General features: G+C 44.5%; 2 protein-coding genes across 2 annotated transcripts in view; both read left to right on the top strand.

Annotated features, from left to right (window-relative positions):
• Positions 1 to 6,316, top strand: part of st6galnac2 (ST6 (alpha-N-acetyl-neuraminyl-2,3-beta-galactosyl-1,3)-N-acetylgalactosaminide alpha-2,6-sialyltransferase 2) — a 27,266-nt gene extending 20,950 nt beyond the window's left edge. Inside the window, 5 exon segments of the mRNA XM_016661670.1 lie at positions 1,847 to 1,927; positions 2,014 to 2,073; positions 2,075 to 2,108; positions 4,444 to 4,621; positions 5,760 to 6,316. Coding sequence (XP_016517156.1) covers positions 1,847 to 1,927; positions 2,014 to 2,073; positions 2,075 to 2,108; positions 4,444 to 4,621; positions 5,760 to 5,794 — 388 coding nt within the window. The 3' untranslated portion in view covers positions 5,795 to 6,316.
• Positions 6,317 to 6,415: 99 nt separating this feature from the next.
• Positions 6,416 to 10,951, top strand: part of caskin2 (CASK interacting protein 2) — a 36,912-nt gene continuing 32,376 nt past the window's right edge. The window contains exons 1-2 of the mRNA XM_016661671.1: positions 6,416 to 7,005; positions 10,405 to 10,620. Of these exons, the coding sequence (XP_016517157.1) occupies positions 10,527 to 10,620 (94 nt within the window). The 5' untranslated portion in view covers positions 6,416 to 7,005; positions 10,405 to 10,526. The remainder of the gene's footprint in view (positions 7,006 to 10,404; positions 10,621 to 10,951) is intronic.

The following is a 10,951-nucleotide window of genomic DNA, read 5'->3' on the forward strand; positions in this document are numbered from 1 at the left end:
TCGCCCTATAAAAATAGAGAAAAAAATTTGGGGCCCTGTCAGCAACAAAATTAATAATTTCTGTTTTGTTGTTTTCTAATTGTTTTTAACAGTAAAAGTGAAATGTTCCCCCTCCAGAGCAAAAATCCCCCTGGATCTGCAGGAAATGGTTGGTTCCTGCTTGCCGCCTGATGGTGTTCAGCAGAACGAGACAGGAATGCTGCTGCTCTGCTGCCAGAATCATACGTTCAGGTTTTCAAAGAGACAAAAGACGAGTGTCAATTTATATCTGTTCACAGATGATCTTTTTCATAACAAGCTGTCACAACATGGTGACATCTTTAACAGATACAGAAAAAAACCTTTTAAAATTAAAGTTACATTCTGCAGCTTCAACAAAATGCAACAACATACCATTTTTTGAGAAGTCTGGATTGCTTCATCTGTATTTTGCATGTTGCCTGTGACTGTTGCTGTGACCTTTCAGCAAACTAAAACGTTTAAGCAACTGGTGTTCATACAGTTTGCCCAGCTGCATGGAGGGACCAGTTAAAGTTTTTGTCATGAGGCCCAAGATTCCTGGTGGCGCCCCGACACACCAACCACGTCACGCAGCTGAAGTTGGTTTCCGATTCGGGAAATGACTAAAGGGCGATTCCACCTAATTTTTCTCGACCTTCAGCATCTTTAATCTCCTGAAGTTAAAAAACGCATCTAGTCAAAACTGGACTAGATTATTCTGTCGTACTTTCTAAATAATTTGAAACATTGTTTGGTGCATTTAATTTGATCAGTTGGGGAGAAATGCTCTGGCTGTACTCATGGAGAGTCTTGGACATTATTCATCTGTAAACTAATTGTATTATTTAAATATTGTATAACGAAGCTTATTATTCCTTTGAGCTCCAGGTATTTTTCAAGTGTGTGTGTGTGTGTGTGTGTGTGTGTGTGTGTGTAGTCCTCTGGACTTGATAAGGTGCTTTACAAGTACCAAGCCGTTTAGCCGAGCCAAGTTACATGGTTAGCAAATTATCCAAATTTACCATTTGTTAGCTGAGGTTTAGTTGCCTTCTTTGTTTTATCTGTAACTGATAAATACTTCCTTTCATGTTTTGATCGTTTTACAAGGAGTCTAAAGGAAAAAAGTTGAAAATAAAGCCCAAAAACCCCGTCGAGGACTGTATTGTTTCCCAACTCAAGTGTTAGCTGGCTGTCCTGCTCTGTGGAGCGACACATTGTGACGGCAGCATCCCTGCATGAAGAGCATAATAAAGTTTTTTCAGTATTTTATTCCCTTCTATTGCAAATTCTATTTTAATCCATTAAAACGTTTTTAAGGTGTAAATCGGTCCATGTTTTGGGTCTCAGTCAGATTCACTCTATTATTATTAGTATGCCATTCGGTTCGGCAGAACGGCCCAGAAGAACCGGTTCTTTTTACTGTGGGAGCTGCAGTTCCAATGTCTACCACCAGATGGCAGGAGTGCCTCTGACTCAGAGCTTTCTACAGACTCCAGACAGGAAGCTGAAATACTAAACAACTACCAGTAAACATTTTCCTCATTTGGTCTAAGGTAAACATGTTATCTTATTATTATTATTATACAGTAATTATTTGAGTCTTTCTGAATTTCTGGTTTATTAAAAACTATTTAGATCATATTTTTGCTTTTCACAGAAGATGCAGATCTAATTCTTCACAGAAAATATGAACATTTATCCCAAACACAAAATAAACATATTTTATGTTTCCATGTTTTTGTTTAAATTTGATCTGTGAATAAAATCAAAGCGTTTCTCCTGATTTCAGTTAAAGAGCCTTAAAGCCTCCGCAGCTCATCCTGACCACTTCCTGTCGTCTCTACAGACCCTGGAAGTATTTCGGCCACAAACCGCCGGAATCCTTCAGGATGCTCCACCCACAGTTCATCTCATACCTGATGCACAGGTGAGTTTAGATTCTCGGGTAGCCGGCCTCTCAGGAACAGATCGGCGCTGCGCTCTGACCTTTAACCCTGATCTGTTGGTGTTCAGCCTCCTGACGTCTCCTCTGATGACCGACTCGCTGGCTCGTGACTTGTACATGCCGAGTACCGATGCTGCTGACGGCCTTACACACCTGTGACCAGGTAAGCCGGCTCTGATTGGTCCAGCAGAGGCTCAGAGAGCTGAAATCTCCTGGAAGGGGAAGAGAGATTAGCTTGTTTTCCAGATTAAATTCAGATTATCTGGTTTGAGTTCACATCATCTCAGGACACTAAAACCAAATCAAGATCAGCTCAATTTATTATTCAAAGTAGTAAAAAATAAAAAATCCTATCTGAGAGGAAATGCATTACTCCTCCTGACCAGCAGGGGGTGACAGTCGGGAGGAAAAACTCACCTTTAACAGGAAGAAACCTCCAGCAGAACCAGAACTGGGCTCAGTCTGAGCCACTGTCTGACTCAGCTGGAGGTTTGATAAGAACTGAACCAGGAGAACTTTCTATGTTGGAAGAAAGTTAACAGCAGGAGAGGAGAACAATCAGGCGATGGCAGCATCATGCCAGCTGATGCCCCACCTGTCGAACGGAACAGCCAATCAGAGCAAGACCAGGTGGAGAGGAAAAAACTCAAGAGGAAGCAAAAAGTTAACGGTAGAAATAACAACAAATAATGCAGAGCAGCAGGAGGAAGAGCTCAGTTTGTCCTGCAGCAGCCTGTAGCATCATGACTACAGAAACGGCTCAGAATGACCCCGGCTGGCCCATCAGCCTATCGGCTTCATCAGAGACTGAAGGATCCGCCTCCCGTTCTACTGCTGGACCCAACAGAACCAGGAGAACCAACAGAACCAATAGAACCAATAGAACCATCAGAACCAATAGAACCAACAGAACCAATAGAACCAATAGAACCATCAGAACCAGGAGAAATAGCAGGCTGGTACTTAGGCCTGTCACGATAACAAATTTTGCCAAGCGATTAATTGTCTAAAAAATTATTGCGATAAACGATAATATTGTTTCAAGACCTTTTGACACTGATTTAATGGAAATGACTAATAATGCCTGCGATTTCCTGCCAGAGATACACTTTATTGTCAAAAGAACACATAACACTGGAACTGATCAACTAAACTAAACAACATAAAGCCAAAGTGGAACTAAATACTGCATTCGACCAAAAGAGTGCAGATTATGAAGTCTGTATACTGTATTGCCCTTCAGTAAAGACTAGATTTAAATAGAGAAGACGGGCACATCCAACTACCTAATGCAGTAGTTCATACTACACGATTTTTTGCCCCCATTTTCCCCTTACGACAATCTTAGAACGTTGGCCGATCTAAGATTGTCGCTGGTGATTTCGTAACCAATCATCCTGCAGTGTATTGTGGGTTACGGTAGATCGTTGTGACTGCTCCGATCTAAATCAGGGGTTTTCCCCGACTGGGAGCTTAATGCTGAATGTGACAGGTAGCCAATCAGAAAGCTCGGATTCTCCTCCTGCTTTCTGAGCGGAAATTACGGAGGGGAATCCCAATCAGCTGACACTGGCAACCTTTGGGTTGCCAGTTGCTGGACTTTGGTCCAGCAACATTGGAGATGATATGTGGAAACAACATTAATGTTTATTCAACATTTCGTGAAAAGAATATAGAAATGACAAGAGGAGGAGTTGGAGCCAAATTGCTACCGCAGCTGATAAACCCGGTAAGTTTTCAGCTGTTCTTCGTTAACGTGACATAAATAGGTTATAATGATTTTCATTCAGTCAGGATTTTACACCGACTCTAGCCACATGCATCACAGGTAGATTCTAGTAAAGCATTGATTAATGCCTGGTATTAAAACTGGTTAACTGGACTGGTGGCCATTACTTTGGGCCCATGTGGCTGAAAACCACACGGCACGACGAACCCGATCGAACCAGAGAGACACACATTAGCCTAGGTATAACGGTACCTAGGATTTCTGTCGGCTAATGTGTCTCAGGTTTAGAAAATGGGCCGACATCTCGTGTAGTGTGCGCTGGACATTACACTAAGGAAACGAGGAAGGGAGGGTCAGTGCAGAGCACCGGAGCTGAGCCTGTTTTCATTCAGTGTCATCAACAGAAAGAGAAAAGGCAGGAAGAGACATAAAGCCGATAACTAAAATGAGGTCGATAGGTTTAATTTATCATGCGATTAATTGATTTATCGTTTATCGCGACAGGCTTACTGGTACTGAAGGATTCTGGTAGGAGCCTGTGGATCAATCAGAACCTCTGATGGAGGGTGTGATGTGGGTCTGGAGCTCCTCAGGGCGGAGTACTGAGCCTCCTGCTGCAGCGTCGGGTTTCGGTCTAAAGGAGAACTGACCTGGCTGCTTCAGGTGAAACGTTCTCCAGAGTTTACATGGAGTTACCATAGTAACCGATGAATCTGATCCAGGTGAAAGAACCAGAATTTCTGGGTCAGAACCCGTCTGTGTTCTGCAGGTTTCGGCTTACGGATTCATCACCAGGAACTACGCCGACTTCTCTGATCATTACTACGACTCGGTGCCGAGGCCGCTGCGCTTCTTCGCCAACCACGACCTGCAGATGGAGGGCGGCCTGTGGGAGGCGCTGCATCGCCGTGGGGTGCTGCGGTTGTTCCAGAGAGGAAGAGGAAGAGGTGAGGATCCTCTTCTTCTAAAGCCATCCAGACTGTCAGGAAACTGGAATCATTTAACTGAATATGGGAAGTTTTACCTTTTATTTTTGTTATAATTTTCTGTTCTAATATTCATCCACATCTCAGCTAATTCTGGTGGGTTTTTATTTTTATTCGTAGTCTGGAATGCTAGCTAAAAGGTTAGCTTGGCTAACCCTAAAGCATTAATCATAAACATTAGTCCCACTAATGCTACAGCGCTATTTAGCGAAAGCCATTGCTAAAGCGCTAACGTCGACTGTGTTGAAATGGAGGCTCTCAAAACAATCCATATATTTGAATCCTCATGTTATTTAAAAAACATGAGGAAACAGCAGTGTAAACAGTATTCACTACTTCAAAATAAGAGCATGAATATATATATAAACATCTAGTTACTTAAGAAACGGTTAATAATCTAAACTTCAACACAGGCGTTGAACTTTATTTCAACGCCTGTTTGCTGTTTTGAAAGTTTACAAAACAGCAAAGAAAATGTTTGCTTTAGATTTTATCTGGAAAATGAATTTAGGTGAAGCTAAGTGCGCTAAAGAATTAGCTCTGCTGTTAGCGCGTTAGCACAAGTGTTCCCACCAATGTTTGTTCCAATTATAATAAAATAAACTCATCGTTCTCTTAAGGTCCGATTTCTCAGCAGCAGAAACAAGAGAAAAATAAAAATCTGATCAAACATTAATATTTCTAAACTTCATAAAAATCTGCACAGCAGCAGGTTTTTCCTCAAATCTGCTCTGGCTGAGGAGGAAACATTGATTCAGACTGGTCACTCTGGGTTGTTCCCAGCGTTCCGTACTGGGAACAGACCAGTGCAGCAGCTGGACCCTCCTCTTCCTCAGCCAGACCTTCAGCATCATGGACTGGACAGGAAGCGGGCCCTCAGCATGATACCTCCTCCACCATCAGAGCAGTGGATGCGTTCAGGATCTTCTGCTTTGCTGACGGGGGAACATGAAATCCTCCAGTTCAGTGATTTGGTGTCTAACTGGGATTTTCGTTGACTTTCTCTGTTGCTGAACTAATTTTTCCGGACTGGGATGAGACGGTCAGGAAAACCTGGAATAACTTTATTTTCCTTTGACGGTCTCATTAAAACCTGCAGGGAAAGTGACTGGAAGCGGGAGGGAAGGAGTCTGACGGATCTTCGAAGCTCCGCGGAGCCGCGACAACACAACCGGAAGAGGACCGATTGGAGTTTCAAAATAAAAGCCTAGTTACATCTTTGGTATGAGAACATAAAATCGGGAGTGGGCAATAAATCAGTTTGATACATTATTTTCTGTTTATGAAGATTTACGTTTTGTAAAACTGATATATATATTTAAATGAATTAGACCCTCTGGGCTTCCGTAGTTCAGTGATGTCAGCCAATCCCGTCAACCATTTTGTTTTCCAGTTTTTATTTGCTTAGATTTTTAATTCAGGTCAAATCCCAGAAGGAATGATTGAAATAATGCAAGTTACTTTAAATATTGTCTGACATTTGTAAATATTATTTTTTAAATTAAGGGGGAGGGAAATCAGATTTTATTTTCATGCTCCATCACCCTAAAATCTTTCTCACTATGTGTAGATGAAGGTTTGTGTTGCTTTAAACTGTATTTTAATAAAAATAAAAACCTTCAATATTGAATAAATATAAGAACAGAAACCATCTGATTTGAGCTGTTCTTTATTTTATTGTACGGTGGGAATAAAAGTGTAAACATATTTTTCTCTTAACTCCAATGAATGATTTTTAAATACTCATTTTTATTTTCATGCATTTATTCTCATTTGGTGACATTATTTAATTTCTTCAGTTTGGTTTGCATGTTAATAAATTTGATCTGACTCTTATTAAAACTGATTCATATTAAGACATTAATAACATTGAGAGATATGACCTTCGGGCTGTAAATGGGTCAGTCCAGAGAATGGATGAAATATTTCATACACGAATAATTAACCATTGGCTGGTTAAGAGACAGAAATGTTGGATTTTAAAAGCTGAGGTTTTATTTTGAAGGCCTGATCTGGATGCTTCCTGCTACCTTCAGGCTAACTTGACAGTGTGAGTAAATTCGGGAGAGTCCAGAATGTGGCATTCAGGCAGAGGAGGGGAAGCTGGAGCCGCGGGACCACCCGAACCCGTTTAAAGGAGCCGAACTGGACCTACAGTCCGGAACCGTGAAGAACCCACAGCCGGTGCCTTCTGGGTCCAGGTAAAGCTCGGGAAAACTGGAACTTTTCTGGAATATTCCCGTTTTCTGGACACTGGGAATTCGGTCTCCACTTTTCCAGGTCCTGTCGGACTTTTCCCGCGGCTCTTCCCGGGAGTTTGGTGGATTTAAAGTTTCAGCCTGAAGGTGAGTCTTCTTCAAGGTTCCGACCGGGGGTTCTGGCTCTGATTTCAGGGTGGAAAAAGTTATTTTTGGATCGGGTCTAAGTTCGATCCGAAGGTCGGTTCTGGAGCCTCCATGTTGTGTTCAGGTACCTGAACCGAGTCGTGATTTACAGGAACTCTGCTGCGTTTGGGTCCACAGAAAGTGAAAGTTTTATTTTCTGTGAGACAAAAAGAGACACAGAGGGTTCTGGTTCTCGTTCCGGTCCCAGTAGAGGTTTCTGGATGACCCACAGAGCCCGGAGGACTGACGGAACCACTCCGTTACATAACAGACTGGATCCGGGATGAAGCTCCGACCTCCTCTTCATCGCGGAGCTGAAGCAGCTCCTGTTGCCGCAGGGCTTGTTGTGGTCTAATTAAAGCATCCTGTCACCTCACCTGTCACAGGTGTGTTTGTGTAAACTACGGAGGCCCTGAGGTTTAAAAATATCACATTTCACGAGGCTTTAACCAGTTTTTCTTCTACAGACAATAAGTTTTATCACTAATTAATTTAAAAAATTAAATTTATATGAATCAGGACTCATCTTGAGTGAGTATTCAAGGAGATTGGTGGAACGTTGAGTGGAAGGAAAACTGGTAAAGTGGAAACCTGTTGTGGAACATGGATCCTGATTCAGAGCCTCTGCGCCGTTCAGGTGAAGCTCTGATGTGGATCAGCTGCAGGACGGAGAAGTTCTACCTGGATGGTTTGGACCTTCAGGTTCTGAGTCCAGATCAGGTTCATCTCCAAACTGCTGAAAGGACTTTGCTTCACAATCCAGTCGAGTTTTCGGTTTTGAATGTTTTCCTTCCACTCAGTTTTCTCTCTGTTCACTTTGAACGTGACCAGAACCTTCTGGATAGAAAAACATTTTTAAATGATTGTTCTGATGTGAAATCGTTTTGGAAACATGAATATTGATCAACGGCCATTAAAGGCCACTAGTGCCAAGAAAGTTTTAAAATATATAAATGAAATGGAGGATGGATTAAAAAAACCTGATTTTACTGTCTGGGGTTTTCGTTCAATGGTTTCTAATCGGTTTGTAACGTTTTCAGCTCTATCCGAGTTTGATTCAGATGAACTGAAGCAGAAACGTTTTGTTGGAATCGCTGCTGATCTGATCTGGGATCATTAAAAACGCTTCTCAACCAGCCTGAAGAGGAGACATGGCTCCTGCTTCCCATGGGCCCACCACCTATGGGAGGGGCCAAAGGGGCCGAGCGCAGGGTGGGACGGGCGGTGGGAGACGGAGGGGACCCTGGCGATCTGATCCTCGGTTGCAGAAGCTCTTGGGACGTGGAACGTCACCTCTCTGGTGGGGAAGGAGGCTGAGAGGTTCCGGCTAGAAATAGTCGGCCTCACCTCAACACATGGCTCTGGTTCTGGAACCAGCCTCCTTGAGAGGGGCTGGACGTACTTCCACTCTGGAGTCTCCCACGGTGAGAGGCGCCGGGCAGGAGTGGGCATACTTGTTGCCCCCATCTCGGTGCCTGTACGTTGGGGTTCACCCAGGTGAACTAGAGGGTAGCCTCCCTCCGCCTACGGGTGGGGGGACGGGTTCTGGAACACTGGACCAGCTCTACACCCTCAGCAGGGTCCTGGAGGGTTCTGGGAGTTCGCCCAACCGGTCTACATGTGTTTTGTGGACTTGGAGAAGGCGTTCGACCGTGTCCCTATGGGGCCTGTGGGGGATTCTCCAGGAGTATGGGGTATCAGGCCCTTTGATACAGGCTGTCACATCCCTGTATGACCGGTGTCAGAGTCTGGTCCGCATTGCCGGCAGCAAGTCGGGCTCGTTTCCGGTGAGAGTTGGACTCCGCCAAGGCTGCCCTTTGTCACCGATTCTGTACTTTCATGGACGGAATCTCTGACCAGCCGAGGCGTTGAGGGGATCCGTTTTGGTGGCCTTAGGATCACATCTCTGCTTTTTGCGGATGATGTGGTCCTGTTGGCTTCATCAGGTCATGATCTGCAGCTCTCGCTGGAGCGGTTCGCAGCCGAGTGTGAAGCGGCCGGGATGAGGATCAGTGCCTCCAAATCCGAGGCCATGGTCTTGACCTGGAAAAGGGTAGAGAGCCTTCTCCGGGTCAGGGGGGTCGTCCTGCCTCAAGTGGAGGAGTTTAAGTATCTGGGGATCTTGTTCATGAATGAGGGAAGAGGGGAGCAGGAGATCGACAGGCGGATTGGCGCAGCGTCTGCCGTGAAACGGGCGCTGCACCGGTCCGTCATGGTGAAGAGAGAGCCGAGTCAAAAAGTGAATCTCTCGATTTACCGGTTGATCTTCGTTCCCACCCTCATCTATGGTCATGAGCTTTGGGTCATGACCTAAAGAATGAGGTCACGGATACAAGCGGCCGAAATGGGTTTCCTCCTCAGGGTGGCTGGGCTCTCCCTTAGAGAGAGAAGCTCGGTCATCCAGGAGGGACTCAGAGTAGAGCCGCTGCTCCTCCACGTCGAGAGGAGTCAGCTGAGGCTCGGCCATCTGGTCAGGATGCCTCCTGGACGCCTCCCTGGTGAGGAGTTCAGGTCCCACCGGGAGGAGGGGAAGACCCAGGACACGCTGGAGGGACGATGTCTCTCTGCTGGCCTGGGAACGCCTTGGGGTTCCTGGAGGAGCTGGAAGAGGCTGGAGAGGGACGACTGGGCCTTCTTACTTAGGCTGCTGCCCCCACGACCCGACCCCGGATAAGATGGATGGATGGATGGATGGAACCAGCTAAGAGCTGCAAACATTAATCTGATTAATGAAATAATCAGCTAATGTAGAAATTGATTAATCATTAACTGGTGAATGCGGATTCAGCAAAAGACGATCAGCTGAGAGGAAACCAGATAAATAAAATCTAAACATTTTGCTTTAAAAAAGAAAAAGTTCCTTTATCTGTAAATCTGTCGCTGTGAATGATCAAACGCTTCCTAACAGAAAGCTGCTGGTGACTGTCGGACAATAAATGTTGATTTTCTGATTTAAAATAAGAAACTAATTATTTGTTCATGTGCATTTTTAATGTGTCATATCGTTTTAAACAGGTTTAAATAGCCAAAATTTGCATCTATTTTATCCAAATAATCAATCAGAATTGATTAATCTTCAGAGTAGTCGATTAATCGCCAGCAACTGATTAACCAATAATCGATTAACTTTCAGAGTAACTGTCCCACCTGGATTTTCTGGGTTCAGGAGGATTTAAAGATGGCGGTACAAACAGGAACTTCCTGCTCAGCTGGAGGTTTAAATCTCTGCCATCTGGGTCCAAATGTGATCAGTACCAGAATTTTTCCTGCAGTGCTTAAACTCCGGAGACGAGGATGAAGATCAGACTGATGATTTGGTCTTCCTCCTCCTCATCCTCACTGCTGCCTGTCCTCTCTCAGGTCCTTCTGAAGAGGAAGAGGAGGCTGCTACTCAGGATGAAGCTCTGAGGAAGAGGACGAAGAGGAGGAGGGATCCCAGTGAAGCCGGTTCGGTCCGGTCCGACCCGAGGAGGAAGAGGAGGATGGGGAAGGAGCAGGAGCTTCTCCAGGCGGTGAAGAGCGGAGACCTGCTGTCCACCCAGAAGCTGCTGACCCGGCTGAGGACCGGCAGGAACAGTGAGTCCAACGCTGACGGGTCGGGTTCTGGGTTCTGGGTTTGGTTTTAAATGATGTGAAGTTCTGATTGGACTTCCTGTCGTAGTTTCGGTTCTGGAAGCAGAAAACGTTTTCCAGTTGGGAAGGTTCTGTACCGGGTCCGTTAAAGGCAGATAAAAGTCTGGCTTCAGAATCCAAAACAAGCTCGTTAAAAGGTTAAAGGTCGACAGAATAAAGGTTTAGTTTGCAGAATAAAGGTTTAGTTTACAGAATAAAGGTTTAGTTTACAGAATAAAGGTTTAGTTTACAGAATAAAGGTTTAGTTTACAGAATAAAGGTTTAGTTTGCGAGC

This window comes from Poecilia formosa, unplaced genomic scaffold (assembly GCF_000485575.1).
Source record: "Poecilia formosa unplaced genomic scaffold, Poecilia_formosa-5.1.2 Scaffold339, whole genome shotgun sequence".
In the NCBI taxonomy this organism is placed as follows: domain Eukaryota; kingdom Metazoa; phylum Chordata; class Actinopteri; order Cyprinodontiformes; family Poeciliidae; genus Poecilia; species Poecilia formosa.